The 22709-nt window shown below is 39.9% G+C and overlaps 1 protein-coding gene across 2 annotated transcripts; it reads right to left on the reverse strand.

Annotated features, from left to right (window-relative positions):
- Window positions 1–412: 412 nt before the first annotated feature.
- On the reverse strand, window positions 413–18931 carry LOC117465730 (kinesin-1 heavy chain-like). Of its 2 annotated transcripts, none has more exons than XM_034108722.1 (26): window positions 18744–18931; window positions 17486–17573; window positions 17303–17376; window positions 17107–17211; window positions 16976–17024; window positions 16832–16887; window positions 16322–16409; window positions 13729–13853; window positions 13344–13448; window positions 12605–12750; window positions 12033–12181; window positions 10650–10849; window positions 9370–9438; window positions 8865–9071; window positions 8631–8774; window positions 7908–8096; window positions 7579–7696; window positions 7003–7058; window positions 6815–6924; window positions 6631–6732; window positions 6489–6549; window positions 4029–4100; window positions 3346–3447; window positions 3025–3232; window positions 1639–1744; window positions 413–1523 (listed from the first exon to the last, which is right to left on the reverse strand). In XM_034108722.1, exons 1-26 carry the CDS (start codon window positions 18870–18872, stop codon window positions 1517–1519), a joined length of 2865 nt encoding a protein of 954 aa, XP_033964613.1. In that variant the 5' UTR covers window positions 18873–18931; the 3' UTR covers window positions 413–1516. The 2 variants fall into 2 exon arrangements, with proteins under 2 accessions (XP_033964613.1, XP_033964612.1); XM_034108721.1 differs by having other exon boundaries at window positions 7003–7073.
- Between the last annotated feature and the right edge of the window lie 3778 nt (window positions 18932–22709).

Raw genomic sequence — 22709 nt, forward strand, 5'->3', positions numbered from 1 at the left:
TATCTGGCAATCCCAGCAGGGAGTCTCACCATCCAGCAGGATCATGAATGATTTAGTGCTTGGATGATCCAGGAACTCAGCAAGTCCTCAATGGAGAACGCTCAGACTATAAAAGGACTGAAATAAGCCTCAGGCAATAAAACAACAAGTTTACATTATTTCAGAATAATGTATGAACGTCTGCATGCTTATTTAATCACATCACTTCTCCTTGTAAAAGCACCACCTATTGGTGTAAGTGGGGAAGTGCAACACATGAGCATTGGTTATTCCACTGATATTTAGTTCTGTTCTGAGGTTTATGGATTGATAATGTGAATGTTTTGGCATATGAAAAAGATTCATTCATTTTAAGGCATTACATTTATTTAAAAAAAAACATTTAACACATTTGATCAACATAGCAGTCGTTGAAAATGATTGTGTAGAAAATGTAATCTTCTCTTTAGCATGCAGTGTTTCTTTGGAAAACCCTTTAATACCAATAATCTTATTTTGATGGAGAAAAATATGTCTAAAATCATATTGTTAAAATATGCTGCAGTGTTGGTCTTCTTGTACAGTACATGTACAGTGCAGTTACAATCATTTTTGATGACTTCTCAATATTAAAATCATGTATAATAATACTTCCAGTGGTACATTCATTTTAAGAAAGTGATCAGCATGATAAGCAAAGGGTTTTTTCAGCAAGACATTTAAAGGTGCCTTAAGTTTAAGGAACCAAAACACTTTTTAAATGATGTCATTATTTATTTAAAGCTTTACCTTTAATATCTGAACAGTAGTAGGATGTCATTGCACTTGTATAGTGTATTTCAGGAGGGTAAGTTTCAATCATCCACTTTCCTAATGTAAATCCATTCTGAATGGATTCAAAAACAAAACATAATTAAACAAAGTGCCGGCAGCTATCAGGCATAAATTAGGAATGTGTCTCCCCACTGATAGTGCTCTTCCTGTCATTAGCCCAAACACAAGTGCAGTTCCCGAGACAAATCATCTCTGGGAAGCTGAGGAATTATGGGCTTTTAGCGATAGTATCAAGCATGCGACAAAGAATAAAACATCTGATAAAATAAAGGCGGATCATGCATACACTTCCTCTTTCTGTTCTAATTAAATGGGAGCCTCCTTTTTAGCCACCAATATGGAATACACTATTGAATGACCATGCAAGATTATTACAATCATCTGCACATTACAATTAAGCATTGGCAGAACAGTGTCTTGTGTTTATAATAAGTACAGTTAAAAAACAACTGGGCTCAAACCGAAACTAATATTTTACTCTAACATCAGGACAGAAAAACGTGTTGCATGTATGTGTTGATTTTGCGAGGCACTGATGTGGTTATTGTAGAGGCTTGTCTACACAGTTTATGTAATTCTTATATACAGTTATATATATTTATATACACACTTTGATGCTGGAAGAGTGGTGCAGTGGTTTCAGGTGAAAGTTCAATATCTTTGTAATGAAAACGTAGCTGGGTCTGGACTGACTGCTCCATCTTCAGGGGCTGTAAAGAAAACCAGAGAAGAAATGAATGGAAAATAAGTGACATATGTATAAGGAAGACATACAAATGAAAATAAAACATCTCTTCTTAGCTACTATGAAGAGGTTTCTCTCACCTGCTGTCGCCCGCCTCCCTGATGTTGTTCCCGATGAGGTTGGATCTATTGAGGCCGGGGATCAGGGGGGACGCTCCAGGCAGCTGGCCTGGTCTAATGGGCTTGGCTGGGTCGGACACGGAGAGATAAAAGGAGTCACATACAGAGAGCAGGCTGACACAACACATGTTATTTGATTTCCCATGTCTTTGTTTGTAGTTTAAATTGGGGCGGTGGTGGCGAAGTCGATAGGGACTTGGCTTGGCAATTGGAAGGTCACCAGTTCAAGTCCCGGCAAGACCAAGTGCTACCGAGGTGTCCCTGAGCAAGGCACCGTTCCCTACACTGCTCCCCGGGCGCTGTTCAAAATGGCTGCCCACTGCTCCCAACACTAGGATGGGTCAAATGCAGAGAAACAATTTCCCCACGGGGATTAATAAAGTACATCAAAATCAAAAAAAAAAATGTGTATATTTCAAGTTTAGACAGAGCCAGGCTAGCCGTTTCCCCCTGGTTCAGGTCTTTAGGCTAAGCCTAGCTAGCTGACACCTGACTGGCTCCATATTCAGCAATAAGGACATAATGTTTGCTTGTTGTCTTAAAATGAGTCGATGGATTTCACTTATTGGAAAAACCTCATAATTAATTTACTTATTTCAGACTATTGACTTTCGTATTACCACATAATAGTTCTACTCATTTTGAGGAATTTTAGACCTGTGCTAGTTACATTATGATACTTTAAAATACAATATGATATTCTCTATTGTTCACACAAGGATATTTGTTTTGGTATCAGTCCTGCAGTTCCACATTAAATAAACCATACATACAAAGTCAGAGATAAAGGGCCAATAAACATAAATAAATGTTTATTGGAACATTTATTTATGTTCCAATAAATCCAATCCAACAAGTACATTTAACATAGAGCTTCCATACATTTTGCACATACACATATACCTGCTAACATTGTTGACCTATTACGGCCCGTCCACACAGCGGCGTGCGTTGACGCTTCACCATTCACTTTGAATCGGGTGACGTCACTTTTAGCCGAAATGCATCGTGGGAAGCGACGCGGAGCGTAGCTGGCGTGGCTCGCTGCAAAAGTTGAGCAATGTTCAACTTTTGACGCCTCGGCAGAAGCATCAGCCAATCGAATCATATGCCAGTACAAGCTCTAGCCAATCAAACCGCTGCTTGTGTGTCAGGGGCGGGAGATTCATGTGATTGGTTGTTGGTCGAGTTTCAGACACGCCCGCCGGCAAGCGTCAGCGCAACGCCACTGTGTGGACGTGCCGTTACTCTACCCTCATGGCCAACATCTACATGCTTGAGTGTTGAGAATCTCCATGGTCACAGGCATGACTGACATGGTTCCATATGTGCGTGTCCCTTACTTACCTATGGAGGCTCTCCTGCCCATGTTCTTGGGCTTGGGAGTGTCCTTAATGCGCTCCATCTCCTGCTCGTGGCGCTTACGGTCGAGGGCTGCGTTCTCTTTGGCCTCCTTCAGCGCCGCCTCCAGGGCTTTCACCCGCTCAGCGGTGGCCCTCAGGCGCTTTTCCAGTTTAGGCAGCTCACCGCGCAGGTCTGCGTTGTCCCGTAGCAGCTTCAGAGAGGAAAACAAAGAGTGAGAGGACACAGAGAGCATGTAGAAATCACGTCCATGATAAGTTCAGGGAGGAAGCACTGTGGTAGTTGTGTGTTTGTATGTATTTCTACCTGCTTGTGAGCTTTGGTGAGCTGCTCGAGGTTGTTCTCCAGGAAAGAGATCTTCTGTTTATGCGCAGAGCTGCCTTCTGTGTCACCATCCACATGAGCATTCTACAGAGACACAGCTTTATTGGTGCACTGATTGCAATCCATGTTGTACCTCTGCATTCATTTATCTCAGTGTAACTGATTTTTCATTGATCAAATTCTTCAAACACGGAGTATTAAAAGAAGTCGGTAACCAAAACCTCTGAATCCAAAGCAACCCATGTGTGGCTTAATGAGGTGATAAGTAGATTTGGGAACAGCAGAGCATACTTTGCTTTTGTTTATCTCGTGGAGCCTCAGCTTGAGTGCTGGAGATGAGCGCCATGCTGAGTCTGGGTCCCTAATTTACAGCTGCTACCTTTGAAGAATCAGATGGCCTACTTATCGCACACATTTTCTGTTGTGTTCCCTGGATTCATTAACATTTCATCATGGGGCAAATTAAATGGAGTGCAGCCGGTGCATGAGCGAACTACGCGTCTCATTCCAGGTAAATGTGGAAGTCAGGGCAACAGGAGATAATGTGATATTACACTAGATAAAAGAGGAAATCACACAAAAACCAGATCACAGGAGGATGTTAGAGTGATAGGGTACCATGTTCTCGAGAACATGAGGACGTATACACACAGACAGGGCTTTACCTTTTTGACGCGAGTGACCAAGTCTTGGACAAAAAGCCTTCTGAGGTTGTGGAGTGTTTGCAGCTCTCGGCCCTGTGGGACAGCAAGGAAACCCACTTCAGAAAAAAACAAACATTTGGAGACATAAAGGGTTGCTTCACAGAGATTTGTTCCAAGATTTGAGTTATCCTCCCCTGAGATATATGCTTTAGCCCAAACAGAGTAGTAAATAGAGTGTTGTTTTATAAAGAAATCAGTGACCCATATCCACCTGAATCTTAGTATAGAAAATGTGTTCCAATCATTTGTGGATGGTACCTCTACTTCAAAGTGATATTTTTACATGAAATGCCATAAATTAAGTTAATGTAAATAAAGATGAGGATGATTTGCTGATATGATTTGTGTGTCACCTTGCTTAATTTCCATACAGTTATTGTCCTTAGGAGATATTCAGATTTGTTTAATTCTAAGGACACCTGTCTTATATCCCATTTCTAGGTAAAAATCATTGAAAAAGTTGTTTTTCAACAGTTGAGTAATTTCTTGCATTGAAATAACTGTTTTGATGTGTTCCAGTCAGGCTTTCATCCAAATCACAGCACTGAGACTGCTCTTGTAAAGGTCTTCAATGACATCCACTTCAGTGTTAGTAGTATTAGATCTCAGTGCTGCGTTTGACACTGTTGACCACAACATATTACTAAACCGACTGGAAAACTGGGTGGGACTTTCGGAAACAGTTCTAAATTGGTTTGAATCTTACTTAAAGGACAGAAGCAACTTTGTTTCTATAGGTAAATACACATCTGAGTTGACAAATATGACATGTGGGGTTCCTCAAGGCTCCATCTTGGGGCCTCTTCTCTTTAACATCTACATGCTACCACTGGCTCAGATAATGAAGAACAACAAAATAAGTTACCATAGCTATGCAGATGAAACACAAATGTACGTAACCATTTCACCAGGAGACTATTCTCTAATTCAAACACTGATTAAGTGCATTGAACAAATCAATGACTGGATGTGTCAGAACTTTCTCCAATTAAACAAAGATAAAACTGAGGTAATGGTTTTTGGAGCCAAGGCAGAACTTTTAAAAGTTAGCGCTGAGCTTCAGTCTGCAATGTTCAAAACAACAGATAAAGCCAGAAATCTAGGTGTAGTCATGGACTCTGACCTGAGTTTCAACAGTCACATTAAAACAGTTACTAAATCAGCCTACTATCACCTAAAGAATATATCTAGGATTAAAAGACTAATGTCACAGCAGGATTTGGAAAAACTTGTCCATGCTTTTATCTTCAGTAGACTCGACTACTGCAATGGTGTCTTCACAGGTCTCACTAAAAAATCTATTAGAAAGCTGCAGCTGATTCAGAACGCCGCTGCTCGAGTCCTCACTAACACTAAGAAAGTGGATCACATCACTCCTGTTCTGAAGTCTTGACACTGGCTTCCTGTGTGTCAAAGAATAGATTTCAAAATACTGCTGCTGGTTTATAAAGCTTTGAATGGTTTAGGCCCAAAATACATTTCTGACCTACTGCTAAATTATGAACCATCCAGATCTCTCAGGTCTTCAGGGACTGGTCAGCTTTCTGTCCCCAGAGTCAGAACTAAACATGGTAAAGCAGCGTTCAGTTATTATGCTCCAAATATCTGGAACAAACTCCCAGAAACCTGCAGGTCCGCTGCAACTCTTACTACTTTTAAATCCAGGCTGAAGACTTTTCTTTTTGTCGCTGCTTTTAATTGAACTATTCATATCTTAGACTGCACTGTAACTTTTATCCATGTATTTTTTCTTTTTAATGACTGATTTTAAATGTCATTTTCTTAATGTCTTTCATTTTTTGCAAAGCACTTTGAATTGCCTTGTGTTGAAAAGTGCTATATAAATAAACTTGCCTTGCCTTATAAGAGATAGCTAATTTGACATCCATTGTTGTTGACCCATATCCAAACTTATATATATTTAGTGTGAAGTATACAGTATATTGTAATCTTTGTGGTGTTGATTTTTGCAGTTCCTGTAGTGTATACAAATTCTGCATACTTTACAATATAAATGTTATGTGAAATTAAACAATATATGCCTATATCCCATGCTTAACAAATCAATATGCAACATGAAAATATCCATGCGAGTTAAACTTCACAAGTAGAGAGTCCTTTAAAAAGTGCAAAAATAATTAATTGGATCATTCAGTTGCGCATTGCTTTGTGGAAGTCTAAAGTATACAGGAACAGTCTACATAAAAATAATAGTTTAGTATGCTCTATTATTTAAGTTTACTGGTTTTAACGGGGCACTGTTTCTGGATTGACATGTTACATGACTTTGTCAATTCTTCAATTGAAATGAAAATTCCCTTTGCCGCCATTTTAATTAAATTAAACATCTATTTTTGTCTTCATTTTGGGTGACCTTCCCCTTTAAATGAACAGATTGAAATGGAGATGGCAGTAACTGACCACAGTGTCCTCCAGTCCCTTCAGGTCATTTCTGCCCTGCTCCCTCCTGTCCTGCATCACCCTGCACAATGTAAAATCCATGTTACTAAATGCATGTTGGGTTATATGAAAACAATGCCCACTGAGTATACAGAGGCCTTACGTGAGCTCCTGCAGCTGGCGGCTCTTCTCCTGGTCAGCAGCCTTCAGCTTCTCATGCTCCATCCTCAGCCGCTCCTGCTCCAGCATGATCCTCTGGTTCAGACTACACACATGTTGGTAACGGTATCAGTATGTCACTCATGGAAACAATAAGAGAGACTAATGTTAGTGATGTTGTGCTTTACTCCTCTAGCTCTGTCATGAGTTTGTCCTTGTTGTCCAGCTCGTCTCTCAGGCTGCTGATCTGCTTCTGATGGGTCTCTCTGTGAAACTGGATCTGCTTCTCCACAGCTTCCTGAAGACACACAAAGCTACAGTCACCCTCTTTAATATGGAGACCACACCAGTAAGGGACAGCTTAGGGAGACAGTACCTTGACTTCATTGGCAGACTGGATCTCGTTCTCTTTCTCCATGGTGTTGACTTTCTCTGGAAGCAAAAGAGCTGATAAGGTATCACTATCATTCTGTGAATACTGCTACAACTGCTGCAACATATAAAGTCCACAGTGAGAAAAAAAGCAATGGAAAAAGCTGACCATTTTTTATTTTATATTGAGCTCTAGCAGTAGAAATGGCAATTAAGAGTGAAAGAACACATCTGCTTAGATTTATCAATGTCCACAATTGTGCTATTGTGTTTAAATAAGTTTATGTTTAAGTATTAACTATAATGTGTAATTATTACAAATATGAGAAGTAGCCAAGTGGGGCCAAAGTACTCAACACAACTTTAAGGTCTGTTAATAAAAAGCAAAACAAATCTAAAAGGTGCATCATAAATATGCCATCTGGGATTTTTTTTTGCAGTTTATTCCCTGTATGGAAAGACATCCTATAATTCCAATGCACCTTGGGATGTTTTTGGTATCACGACTTTAAACTCGCTCTGGATCATTGAATGGTTAACGCTGGATTTGTTTTTTGACAGCACAGTGAGTGATGCTTACCTTGGGCTCTGATCCGAACTATTTCCTCATTGAGAGAGTCCACCGTTTCCTCCAGCTGTCTTTTCTTCTGCTCCACATTGTGGAGGCTGTCTGTCAGGGACTTGATCTTAGCTTCATACTGGACAACCACAGGAAAATGAAAGAGACATTAAAACCATAATGAACTCCTAAAAAAAAAAATCACACAAACTATTTTTAAACCATGAACTAAGACATCCATAGATTTGCAAAAACCCAACAAGCCCCCCTTTGACAACGATATGATCTGCTTTTCTAATTAACCGACATATTTGTCACTGTGGAGACAGTATCCATGAGGCAGCGGTTACCTGGGAGATGCGGAGCTGGCAGGCGATCAGCTCACTCTCCGTCTCGTCCATCTTCTGGGTGTTCTCGGCCTTTGAGCTCTCCAGCAGTTTGCTGCGCTTCACCATCGTCTTCACCTCCGACTTCATCTTACTGATGTAGAGGCGGGCTGTGGTGAACTCTTCATCGATGAGACCGCTGCTCTTGTGATGCTGAGGGGAAAGAGAGGAAACAAAGTAGCCGTTTTTGACAGTTTGTCCGTAGCTAAAAGTGACAGTCATTAATATTTCCTTCAAATGTTTTTGTCCTTTTTGAAAATGTCAATAAATGTCCAACTGAAAACCACAGACTAACCATTACAGCCAAATATACAGAAAGTCTCATCGACAGAAAAAACTGCTGATCGACAGCAAATTAGGGGCTACTAGGGCTGCAGCTAACACTCTTTTTCATTCATCGTATTTTTTCATAGAAAATGAACTTAATGACAATAATAATAGATGTTTTCTGCAGCTTTACACAAATCCATTCTTTTTGAGCAAATATTGCCCTAATCAACTCAAACACAGACAAAAACTGGAAACATGCTGCCCAAAGACACATGCAATGCAGGCGGGGTATATTTCAGCTGCTTTAATAATGTCTGAAATGAGAATGTCATCTATTCTCAACAGGCCATAGTTGCTCTGTGAAACAATTCTTAGTTTCTAGAATATTTCTGAAATTGTAACAGTTTGGCTAGTGACCTTTATGTCGTTGCTTCCCACGGCGATGCCTATCTCGGCCAGGTCTTTGAGTAATGATGACATCATCTCAGTGAACCTCTTCTTCTGGTGGTTGGTCATCTCCTTCAGCTTCTGCAGCTCCGAGTCAATGGAGGCCAGGGAGCTCTGGTGGTGGAGGGTGATAAATATAAGTACACACAAGGTGATCACATGATCAGTGTCATGTATTTTGATGGTTCTGCTTAGAATAAGTACCGATTTCTCGTTAAGCTCCTCACTGAGAGCCTCAAACTCCTGCGCTTTGTCCTCCACTTCCCGACTCTTCTGGTCATAGTTGAGGGCGAGCTCCTCCAGCGCCTGCAGCACCTCCTTCACCTCCTCCTTGGAGGCTTCGTTCTCAGCCAGCAGCCGGTTCAGTTCAGTCTGCAGGGTGTTGTGATCCAGCTGAGAGGAGGCTAAGAGCTACAGTTGGGGATAGGGAGTGAAGATAAGACAGAGATGCTCAACCTGGGAAGGGAAAAGGGTGCAAGGGGAATAGAGTTCATCTACGAATGACATGGCACAGCTAAGAAACCTCATGTGTTCCATCTGTAGGGCTCAACTGTTGCTAGAGTGAGCTGCAATCTGACCTCTCCTGCAGGGATACTAATGGTCTGCCATAAGCTGTCAGACCGGGTTTGTGCTAACAGGAACGGCTGTAGGGCTATTTGGAAGGAAGGGGAGGAGGGGGAAGGAGGGGGGAAGGAGGGAGTTTTGTCACCTCCTCCTGGTCCAACATCTGCTCCTTCAGCTTCTCTAACTCCTGGGACTGCTGGTTGATCTCATCGTCCTGAAATAAGTGTAAGATTGTAAGAGAGAAGAACAATTATTTCAAGTACTCAACTTATTTCCACCACATCCACATGCAGTCCTGAACAGCAGTCAATCATGCCATCTGCTGACCAATAGAAATATCACATGTAAGAAGGACCAAAGCAGGTAATTCTAGAAATCTTAGCAACATTGAAATGTCATTAAAAAGAGTATGTATAAAGCTACATCTGAACTGTCTATTACTTATATATTTTTTAATTATTCTTTAAGTCAATAATATATATCAGACAGAAAATAATAGACTTGATTGACATGCATAGTTAAGTTAAGTAAGGATGGATTTGTTGGTCATATGATTAAGGAAGTCGGCATGAGCGTGCACATACAATGCTTAATTATGTTAATATGCTACAGGCTAGTTCATAGTACATTAGGGCAAGTCAGGTGTAAATTACACAAAAATGTTATCTCATCCCAATTAAGAATCTAACATTGAAATTAAAATGAAATGATTGCTCTAGTAGTAAAAATGTGCATAATTGTCTATGAAAGTTAGAATTAAAAAAACATTGATAGTAGAATATACAATATATATTTGAATGTTTGTTCCATGATTCAATATGAATTATATCTTATTTATTTTGTATGTACTTCAACTTTTTATAATAATAGTATTGACTTGGAGTGAAGTTGCTTCAATGTAAAAAGTAACTTTGATGTCGTTTATAATCTGAAATCTTGCTGGGGGGAGGAGTAGCTTCAGTGTAGTGAAGCTCTATTGAATATAAAGCAACTGGTAGCTTCATCATTCTTAAACAGTAAATATACAGTGGATGTATGCACGTCATGTGCAGCATTATTACCCATTACTACCACAATATATTAGTGTTCATACTTGGTTTTAGGTTATTCTATGTTCATGACTTATGTTATATTATGATTGTGATCCGATTGATTTGTAAATGGCACAACTCTAATTTGTTCAGTATCATCTGATGTTTCAAAAGTTTTTTAAGGCATAATTTTATAGGAAATTCATGTATTGTCTTATTCACAAAGACTTACACTCTTATTTTTAGTGGAGATCATTAAAAAATGTCTGACTTGATCAGTGAAACCACCATACAGAGATGAGCATCCAGTGAGTCAATGCCCAGCTGTAAAAAATGCTGGTGTGTGTGCGTGCCACAAGCATTTGCAAAAACACTCCCCACAAAATGTGTTCACCTTGTCATCCATCTCTTTGTACATCTTGGCCATTTCTGCCCCATACTGCACTTTCTCAGCGTCAGTTAGTTTGACCCCGGGGGGGGTGCTGAGGGCCGGTGTGGGGGCCGTCTTGTCGTTGTTGAGCGTGCTGTCCAGGGCCTGCACCTCTGCTTTGGCCTTCTCTTTATCAAACTGATCTTCCACTGGCACACTCTCTCCTGCAGGGGGCAGCAGAAAATGAAGTACAGCGCCAGTTACAGGCCCGGCATATGTACTACAGCGTCTCCAGCGCTCCCGAGCGGTCTCGTGTGAACGGAATCCTTTTTTGATATCATATTCGGTTCGTTTGCGTTTCGTATGCGTGTAAATGGGGTCTTAATCATCCTGTCCTTTTAACCTGTTAAACCCTGAGCCTGTTTTTCAGGTCTCAGGCTCGACAATGACATTCCCAGAACAAATTAACTTCACTTCAAAAAGGCGTAAATTAATAATCTATTTTCTCAAAGCAATGACACACCTGTGACATTGTGATGTAGAAAAGTCAGAATCAATATAGATGTTTTTATTTTAAAGTAAATTCAGATTGAACATAGTAAAAAAATGTAAATTATAGTCTCCGTCCAAAAAAAAAAACATTACTTATAGTGAAAACCACCCTTGCATGATGGGTTAGTAGACACAAAGCTTTATATTTCTACCGTGAGTTATGTGCACTCTTTCGCTTAGTGCTAATTCAGAGGCTTGGCGTTAGAGTTGTATATCGTCAGTTAGCTGAGTTTCTTCCCGTTAAGTGGGTATGACACATTAATAGGTTGTCAAATGTTAAGAAGTTTGGGGCACCGGGCTTATTAAGAGGGAGACTTCTGACAACTCAAGATTTCTCGGCTCTTTAGATCAGTGTAAGACCGACATGATCATGCACATTTCTGAAGAGTCATTGCTCGTTTGAAAACAAAGGAGTCTTTGATTAGCAATTGTCATATTCAAGCCGGATATGACCAATGTGAATTAGCTCAAACCATAACGTTGTGCAAAATACAAAAAAATCAGAGGTAAACGTTTTAGTTGTTTTGCTTATTTTTAAACTCATCCTAACGAAAGTATTGTACTCCTTTATGATGATCAGCTTACTACAGTGTACATTTTATAAATCTATATTACCAAACGTTTTCTTTCTGCGTTGGTTGGAAAATACAGTAGGAAAATAGGTTAGACCATTTTTTAAAGGCATGAAACATCTGTGATTATGCATAAGGATACATACTTTGTGTGCCATGGCTGGAATTCGTAAAACATAACTCTTTGAGTATAAGTAAGTACATTCAAGCTCATCAGCCTCTCTTTAAATATCCCAAAGCAGCATAAGTGGCAAATACATATGTGGGATGTTGTTGTCCTTACCGTCTCTCCAGCGGGTCAGCTCGCTCTCCAGCCATGTGACGGTGTTTTTCAGCGTCTTGTTATTCTCCTTCTCTTTCTCCCACTTTTTCTTCCACTGCTCTGCAGTCAGCTCCACATTCAGAGTCACTGAGTTCTTGATGGTATTTGCCCTGGTGACACAGGAAGGTAATATCACCAGCCCAGCCACGCAGTACTGCTTTTACTCAGAGGAGGAAGAAGTACTCAGATCTTGTACTAAAGTAAAAGTAGAAGTACCAGAGTGTAGAAATACTCTGTTACAAGGAAAAGTCCTGCAATGAAAATGTTACTCAAGTAAAAGTACAAAATATATATATTTAAAGTAACAAAAGTAAAAGTATTCATTATGCAGATTAGCCCATTTCAGAATAATATATATTGTATGTTTTGATTATAATTATTGATGCTTTAAAAGTTTATCACAGCTGGTAAAGGTGCAGCTAATTTAGAGATTTGGACTTATGTAACTTGCATTGACATGAATCCTATGATTTCCATGAAGTGTGGTCCACATATTTCATCGGTAAGTTGTGAGTGTATGTGTTAGAGCGTACCTCTGTCCAAACAGCAGAGTGGACCTGGTCTCAGCGTCGTTGTAGGCAGAGGGTGAGGCGCAGATGACCATGGTGGTTCGACAGTTCCCCCCCAGGGAGTCCTGCAGGATCCGGGTCATCTTACTGTCTCTGTACGGCACATAAGCCTGACAGAGGACACCATTTACAATCAGCATGACATACAGAGCTCCTACTGAGATAATAATATTTCCAAGATATACTGTGGAAAATGTCATCATTTTAAAGGCTATTTGTTTTGGATTACATATTATTATTCCTACTTAAAGGTAGGGTAGGTAAGAATGGAGAAACCAGCTTGAGTAAGCTAGAATTTGAAAATACACAACCAAAAATAAATAACACACTAACCCGCACATGACCAATGAGGGCACGAGATAAGTTTGTGCACGAGATGGAAGGCTGACAGGCAGGTAGGCCATCCAATTATCTCCCGCGGACCGGGGCAGATAATTGGATAGCTTTTTACAGTGCCACAGCTTCCACAGATGAAATATTTGTATATATTTATTGTCAAAGCATTTAATTTATTCATTGCTATTGGGATGTTAAGAGAATTAAATGGAATATAACAAAAAGTGTTTCTGAAGTGAATTACCTACCCTACCTTTAATACTAAACGTTTAATCACATTCTCCCTCTTAGATAGGCTATTTAAAAGGCAGTTAGATGGAAGAACATAACTCTGAAAACCCAACATCCATAGTGCTGACTGCCTCACCGAGCCCTCTGCCAGAGCTGAGATGACATTTCCCAGTGAAGACAGCGACTTGTTGATCATCTTGGCTTCATCCAGCACTGTGCCCTCTGCTCCTGTTTTACCAATCTGTGAAACACACAAACACAGGAGAGTTCTCAGAGTAAGGCCGGAAGCACACTATCATAAGAACAATTACTTAATAGGATTACTTCTACATTCTAACTGCTCACAACATGGTTATCATTATCCAAACTGTCAAAAATGACTATACCAAAGATTAAGGAACCGTGTATTATTAACTGAAGACAAAAAATCTCAAAAGCTACAATTATGTGTTCTGAATCCGGAGGAAGATGCAGATGCAATCCAAAGCGAGGGGGAGGACGAGTGCAGGATGTAAACTAACTTTTTCACTGCCAGCCAGGTCCACGAGGTACAGCTTGCCGATCAGCTTCTGTCCGGTCTGAGAGTTCTCCTGCTTGATGTTGATGAGGAAGATGCTGTGACTCCTGGAACTGTGCTCGTTCATGTCTGACATACAGGTGTGACACATCCACACACAAACAAACAAACACAGAAACACAATAAGCATTGGGCTAATGCTAAGTGTACGTTGTTAGTATTATTGAGGAAAAGTCCAAATTATTTATGATAAGTATAGCAATTATAGGTATAGTAAGTATTAACAATATTATTTGGATTAACAAGTATGCTAATATTTTAAAGACACATTGGCCAAAAGGATTCATCAGTCTACTTTATAAAACTTTCCAAGCCACAATAACATGCAATCTGATTTTTGCACACTAAAAACTCTCAGCTAATCCATTCAATTCTTACAAATCATAAAATCCTATCCTGTTATACAGTGTAAGGAAAACATATTGAAATATTTTAACTGTACTAGTCGGGATTGCTTTTTGAACTAAATATATCTTTAAGGACTGAATTAAAAAGGTCAACAAAAAAAAATTCAAATGATGATAGCAGTGTGAAAAAAGATAGCTTTTATCACAGAGCATGAGAACATGGCTGATGACTCTCCAACAAGACATAGCTATGCTGCACTGATGTCACATGCAGCATATCCATCCATCCATCTTCTCCCGCTTATCCGTGGTCGGGTCGCGGGGGTAGCAGTTCCAGCAGAGAGCCCCAAACGTTCCTTTTCCTGGTCACATCAACCAGCTCTGACTGGGGGATCCCAGGGCGCTCCCAGGCCAGCGAAGATATATAATCCCTCCACCTGGTCCTAGGTCTACCCCTTGGTCTCTTCCCAGCTGGACATGCCTGGAACACCTCCCTAGGGAGGCGCCCAGGTGGCATCCTTACTAGGTGCCAGAACCACCTCAACTGGCTCCTTTCGACGCAAAGGAGGAGTGGTTCAACTCCGAGTCCCTCCCGGATGACTGAACTTCTCACCTTATCCCTAAGGGAGACACCAGCCACCCTGCGTAGAAAACCCTTTTCGGCCGCTGTATCCGCAATCTCGTTCTTTCGGTCATGACCCATGCTTCATGACCATAGGTGAGGGTAGGAACGAAAATGGCCCGGAAGACAGAGAGCTTTGCCTTCTGGCTCAGCTCTCTTTTCGTCACAACGGTGTGGTAAAGCGACTGCAGTACCGCTCCCACTGCTCCGATTCTCTGGTCCATCTCACGCTCCATCCATTGTTCCCTCACTCGAGAACAAGACCCCGAGATACTTGAACTCCTTCACTTGGGGTAAGGACTCATTCCCACATGCAGCATATGAGCATAGTAAAGTCACTATGACAATAAGATTCATACAGCCTAAATGGGACACTCAAACCTTTCTGTTGTTTGGGCTATGACATTTGAACATAAGCCAGGGAATGTCTAACAATAATGTTATCCGGATACATTATGGAAAAGGATTATCGTTTTTTCACAATTTAAGAAAAACTAACAAAATTATTGGTGATTAGCCCACTTGAAAGCATCTTCATTTGCATAGAGATTTTTAATTAGTACCTCCGCAGATTATATTTAGTATAAGTAATAAAAAGTAATCCTGTAAATAGGGTTTATGATGCATTTATCCTCAGTCAGACTCAAATACTGTTATGGTGTCTTTTCAGGGCTTATTCAGAATGCAGCTGCTCGAGTTCTCACTAACACAAAGAAAGTGGATCAAATCACCCCAGACTTCAACATTTTACTGTAGGTTTAAAAAACGAGTTCGGTTCTATGCTCCAAACCACTGGAACAAATTCCCCAAATCTCAATACTTTTAAGTCCAGCCGGAAGACTTTTCTTTTCGCCTCTGCCTTCAATGAAATCAAATAAATATTCATATCTTACATTGCAGTATATCTTTAAGAATTATATTTTATAGGTTAGTTATTCTATTTTAGCTTGGTTTTTTTGTATTTTAATGTCAGTTTATAATGTGTTTCGGTTGAACTATATCTTAATAGTATTTTTGTAAAGCACTTTGGATTGCCTTGTGCTGAAAAGTGCAATATAAATAAACGTGTTTTATTGGCCAAAGGACCCTAAAACCTTTAAACTATTGTTGTAGCTGTTGCATTGGTACTGCAATTGTCATGTCCTATGCTTACAGAATAGATCATGACAAATGTTACATTTCAGAAAACATCAGATGGAAAAGAAGTCCTGTGAAATGAAAGCTCCTTTCACACACCCTGTGAGAGGCGGGGCTGTAGTGCTGTTATAAAACCTCTATGTTCTGTACAAAAGTTGAAGACATGAAAAAGGAGGTGGTATTTAAACTCCAGCAGCCGGCATTGGAATGAGATTGGGAAGATATACCAAATACTAAATTAATCTTAGATAGCTACAGATTAAGCCATGGGTTTAGAATAAGACATACTTCCCTTTTCCTGTCTGGTTATGTATGTGGCTTGCACACACAAAGCGTTCTGGCTGATGAGAGTCTCGCTGCAGTCAGGAGACTCAGTGAGGTTGAACCCATGAGAGGAAGCAGCCTTAAAGGCGCTCAGTGTGTGAACTCACTTGTGACAGCCACATGTCTGCTGCTTTTGCCTTCGTCTATGGCGTCCATGACCTCGTCGGGTTGGCTCACGAAACGCTCTGTACACCCCTGAAGACACATGCAATCACAAGGAGACGCTGTGTTCAGCAGCCCTGCAGCAGGTTGACTTCACTGAAAGACAATTATTAGCTCAAAAGACCATGACTTACTTTATCAGGCTGATGCTTTCACAGGGAAAGTTAAAAAGAGAAAATAACTACATGTTCTAGGTTTATTTTCAATGATCTCTTTATCCCCATCTAATTAAATCAAACATACTCATTCCATAATACAAAAATTATTGTAAATGTTGGGTTATGTAGCCCTCTTCGTACCCTGCAGTTCACAGTTGCTTTTATCACATTAATTTATCCATCTATAACAAATAGCTAGGGAAAAACTTGTGACTCTGTGACTTCATCAGAAACAATCAATGCTGCAACCCAAATAACATTTCTCAACCTAAAAATAAACCCCCCTGTGTTTCCGACCTTGACATAGGGCACCCTGTTTTTATCTTCGTGCACCGAGAGGTTGACCTTTGTGGCTGTGGAGGAGAAGGAAAGGAAACATCAGTTCTGAATCTATGTTGTGAGCATTAGAGTCCGAATGAGAAGAAGTTGCTTCAGCCATACCATCCAACAAGTCCTTAATTTTGTCCAAATAGATTTCAAAATATGAAACCTGCAAAGCAAAGTGAAACTTTATAACGTGTTATTCCTGACATTTGGAAGCATATGAGCACCTGATTGATATGTTAACATACTTTGATGTGAAACTCCAGGTTCTCATCCATGGAATAAATGTAGTTGAAAATGTCTTGAACAATTCTGGGAATGATTCCCATCATGGCTGGGTCATGGAGATTCCCCTTTAGAAGAAAATGTTAATAGAATGTTTGGCTTTTCAGTCACAATTGTTTTGTATATTTGTCCAGTAGTAAAAAAAGATAAGACATTTACCTCCATTGTGTGCGTTTTACCAGAGGCTGTCTGCCCATATGCAAATATCGTCCCATTGTAGCCTTCCAACACATCTGTACACATCAAGACAAAGAAATAGGACAATGAGGTTAAAGCTTGTATTAGTAGTATTTTAGTATGTTAGTTATTGACACAGCATCAGTATTTTACAGTACATCTTACCCCTGACAATCTTCTGAGCCACAGCGTTGTAGAATTGTACCTGGGTTGTTTCTGACTGGAACACGCGGTCAAAGTAGTACGGTTTACCCTGAAAAGAGGTGGATGCAGTGATGGGTTACATGTGCAAACATGAATTTCCATATTGCTACACAGCAATAGGCATTCATAACTCAACCTTACTCCGGATATTCAGCAGTAAGGGGTGGAATATTTAGAGTGTTTATTCAGGAAACAATAAGAATATGGACTGTTGGCCTTCAAAATAAGGAAAGTATCTGGACTCAAGAGGCATGGAAATAAAAAATATATCTAGTTTTGAGCTTCATCTATTGCCAATAAAAGTAAATTCACATAATATTTACAATACTGAGACAATTTCAATGACGTGGTGAGGGACCTAGTCCTTTATATGCAGCTATATGCTGTTGTGAAGGAAAGTACCTATAATGACGTTTCATAGATGCTGAAGGTTCATATTTTTATTAAACTTTAATTGTTTAAGTTACAGTCACCAAATGCTTATTGCTAACAAAACACACTCATTCGTTGGCATTTTAGCACTGTCACGACTCATGCTAAAAAGTTAGCAGCAGGCCTAACATTCAATTAGCTTTCTGCTGAGCTAGTTGAATGCAGGTGGAGCTAAAAAGGCACAGGTGAACAGGTTGAACATGTGTTAAACTGGCAAGTTTAAGCTTGAGTGATGGAACTTTATACTGGTTAAATATGGGAAAAGGCTGACAACATTTATGTACACGGTGTTTAAATGTCTTCCCTTCTAAGTCATGATGACATTATCGACTGCCTGAAAAGCTGTATAAGCTAGGCCTAAACTTTACTGAAGTAAAAACACGACTAAAACACCACAGTTTAAAGTACTTTGGAAAAATGTACAGCAACATAAATAATACATTATACAATGTTATTTCTTTACAGTAAAGTGATACCGAGTGATTCAAAAAAATGTGTTGGAAAGTCACATTCAATCAAGAGTCTGGTTTTAAGTTTTGTCCATGTTAAAACCAGAGCTCAAATCACTTCCATGTTATCAAATTAACTACTGTTTTAATGGTATTTGAAACACTTGAAGAGACATAAAAAGCAGAAAAGGGAAATATTTAGCAGCAATACTTGATATAGCCTACAGTTAAAACACTCAATTAGAGATAATTGCCTGACATTCCCGTAATGAAAAGTGGAAGAAGTATAGCCCTCTAAGCTTTTCACCCCAGAGCTGAGAAGAGAGAAACACACTAACCCCCATTTGCACACAGTCCTCCCCTTGAAACTTCGGGACGTATATGTCTCCCCGGGCCAACTCCGAGCGGTTCAGCGGCCTGAACCGGCACACCACCTTGATGGTGGTCTCCGCTGCGGGGTCCGCCATCTCCGCCGCTGTGGATGGACGGAGCGCTCGGTCCTCCCGGTACAGACTCAGAGAACAGAGACAGCAGCAGGGAGCCGGAGGGGAGGCCGCGCCCCTCACACTGAGTTTATTCAGAGGCTGCTCCACAATCCGTGTTCCTTAGATTCATGTCTTTCTTTTTTTAAACAGTAAACAAAAAGCAATTCGAGTGCTTTTTAACTTTTTAGTTCATTTAACTTTTGGTTTTCACCTTACAAAATGTTCAAATGATGATTCGAGATAGGGGCGGGGCCACTCTCTTGGAAGTAATTTCAAAACAAAAGCCCTCTCTTGGTTAACGGGGCACCTGTATGGATGATGTAAGAACGTTTTTGGATATCGTTGGAGTTAGGAATGGATACTGGAGATGAAGCTATGGGCTGTCGAGAGAGGATTTCAAGCTCTCAGAGTCTGGGCAGAGGTGGGAGAAGTAATCCAACCTGATCTCACCAGAATGCATTGTGGTGTTAAGAAGTCGTGGTGGAGTCACGCATTCTGGTGAGATCAGGTTGGGTTGAAGTAATCAGATCTTGTACTTAAGTACAATTAGAAGTAGCCTACCATCATTTAGGAATACTCTTTTACAAGTAAATCCTGCATTCAAAATGTTACTCAAGTTAACGTACAAAAGTATTAGCATCAAAATATTATATGATATGTTTGATTAAAATTATTGTCAATTATCAAAGCTTGTAAAGGTGCAGCTAACTTTGATTTCTGCAGGGTTGCTGTGAATGTTACTCTCGGTTTAACTAAAGTCTTAATTAAGGGTTGATTATATATCACATCATTATTTCAAATCTGGTATAAAGTAACTAAAAGTATTACATATAGTGGAGTAAAAGTACAAGATTTCCTTTGAATTAGTGGGGTAGAAGTAGCAAGAAATGTAAATACTCAAGTAAAGTACAAGTCCCTTAAAAGTGTACTTAAGTACATTCATTGAGTACATCTACTTAGTTACTTTACACCACTGAGCCTGGATAGATACAACTAGTTGTCTTAAAGCCATGTGAAGAGAGGAAACCAGGAAATGTGGAGAAGTATAGATGTCCTTTCCTCTGAAGGAGCTGATCAGCTGTCAGTCGGCCTTGACAGCTGACTGACTGTTGATGGAGTTTGTTCACATGTGCTATAATATTTAAAATGAACCATTTGTCACTGTCAGAGCAAAATATGCCTATTACCTGTTTAACTAACTATTGATTGTATTGTTTCATATTCGGAATGTGAATCTATTATTTATTTTTTAACCAGAGTATGATTGTTGTGTCATTTGAACACTGGGAATTGATTACAAGGCTAAATGTTTCTTTGTCTATCCAATATGTTTTCTTCTTCTTACTCCACCTCCTGAGCTGCTGTGATTCACTATGGACAAAAGCAGTAGAGGAGGATATAATATAAGAACAGAACATTTACTATTCCCAAACTACCTACACATTGTACTATACCCATCATACATATCACAATGTAATGATGCCAGTTTATTTGTACTAACCATGAATAGCTCCTGCCATTCACGGTGGAGGAAAAGGTATACATCCAGGGTTACCTTGACGACTCAGAAGAGATGCTTCCATCCGACCCGAAGGACAAGCTGGAGAGCAGACATAGGAAACGATTAAAGACAACATCAAGTCTTAATATTGCTTATTTAATCATTTAAAGATGATTAATTGTACTCATTATTTTTATTGATTTCTTCATGGCTTCTCTTGTCTTTGGAAATGCCGGGGCTTTTGAGAGTGGATGCCATTGCCAACCAAACCAACTTCAGTTTTGTTGTTGAATACAATAAAACACATGGGTATCTAAGTCTACCTTGGTTTTTGTGTGTTTTACTTAGGTTAGGTTGAGATAATGTGATGCTTTTTAAAAAAACATATTGGTTACTGGTGTCATACAATGTATAGTGAGTTAAATGCTGCCTAAACTCATTTGCCTCAGAACAGAGTTTTCTTTTTAATCAGTCTATCGAGATTCAAGCCTTTCAGTTATCCAAAGTTCTGAGAAAACATCACACATCAGGATAGCTGGATGACGTCTGTCTACAAACACACATATACATTCTGGTCAATGTAAGCAATACCTACTGACAGGCTGTGGTATGTTGTGATTATATCTCAGCTGAGGCCCATTGTTTGGCCTGACACAAGGTTGAGAGTTTTGTGTGATATAACTATCAAAGTAATAAACCTTTACTTTGGGTTCATAAGACAAACAAACACAAATGATGCTCCCTGCACACATACAATAAAACTAATAGTCTGCAAGTAAAGATGCAATGATTATTACAATGAAAATATTGCAAGGGTTGGGAAATGGAGAAAATACAGGGCATATTCTTGGATACCACAAGGCAAAAACACAACTGGCAACAAAGACGACGTTTGGCCTGAGGGTGGCGCCAGAGGGAATACCATGTTGTTTCAAGACCTTTAACAGATTTCTCTCAGCCACTGTAGTCTTATCTCAGCTTGCCAACATTGCAAATACACATCAAATTACATTTGAATGAAAACAAACTGTTGTTGGAGAAGAGATGATATATGTTGCTTCTAGTCATCCAAATTCTAATGTCAAACATCAGCGATTTGTCAGAGTGTAAAAGGGGTTCAGCAGTGTTAAACTGACAAATACAACCATTATATCAAACAGGCAGGAACGTTTTTTAATTCACACACACACACACACACACACACACACACACACACACACACACACACACACACACACACACACACACACACACACACACACACACACACACACACACACACACACACACACACACACACACACACACACACACACACACACACACACACCTGTCTGTTCCAAAACCTCTTGAGTGTTTCGTTTTTAAACTATAGTTATGGTTGCCAAACTTTACCTTATTCCACACATCAATACACTAATAGCATTTTAAAACTTTTAAGGTGTGTTTATAATAAAAAGTAGAAAATATATACATGTGATTTCAGAGTGAAACTTCTTTCAGGAATGGCCAAACTAACCTTTTAAACAATTAATTTACATTACATTGCATTAAGCTGACGCTTTTATCCAAAGCGACTTACAATAAGTACATTCGACCAGGAGGATACAACCTTGAAGAAAACAGAATCATATAAGTACATCAGGTTTCATAGAGCAAAAACATTTCAAGTGCTACTCAACTGGCTATAGATAAGCCAGTCCTTTATTAGTATATAAGGGCTTTGTTAGCAGTTCTTTGTTAGCAATTCTATCGCTCGAAGTGGAGTCGAAAGTGATGAGTTTTCACTCTGCGCCGGAAGATGTGCAAGCTATCTGCTGTCCTGATTTCAATGGGGAGCTCATTCCACCATTTTAGAGCCAGGATAGCAAACCCACATGTTTTTGCTGATGGGAACTTGGGTCCCCCTCGCAGCGAGGGTGCAGCGAGCCGTTTGGCTGATGCAGAGCGAAGTGCAACCCTTATAGTCAAGGCCTAGAAGAGAACCCAAAGCCAAATGTTATTTCAATAAACATCTGTGATATTCAATATAAATCTTTCTTTAATTGCCCAGTTTTTAGGGAAACATATTGATCCGTACAGTATGATTACGCTTTACATTGTTGAGGTTATACATGCAATACAAGAAATGGGTACTAGGCGAACCAAAGGCATTTCTTGGACAGAGCTTTACCGGCCACGCCGCCCCCAAAGCACTCAAACAGCTGTTCAGTGCGCCTAGTGACAGCCGTGCGTTCCACATAACATGCTAGCGCACGCACCGGGCAGAGGAGGTGCAATTTAGCCTCCCTGGCCCCACTATGGGGTGGAAGACTAAA

Source organism: Pseudochaenichthys georgianus, chromosome 20 (assembly GCF_902827115.2).
Source record: "Pseudochaenichthys georgianus chromosome 20, fPseGeo1.2, whole genome shotgun sequence".
Lineage (NCBI taxonomy): Eukaryota > Metazoa > Chordata > Actinopteri > Perciformes > Channichthyidae > Pseudochaenichthys > Pseudochaenichthys georgianus.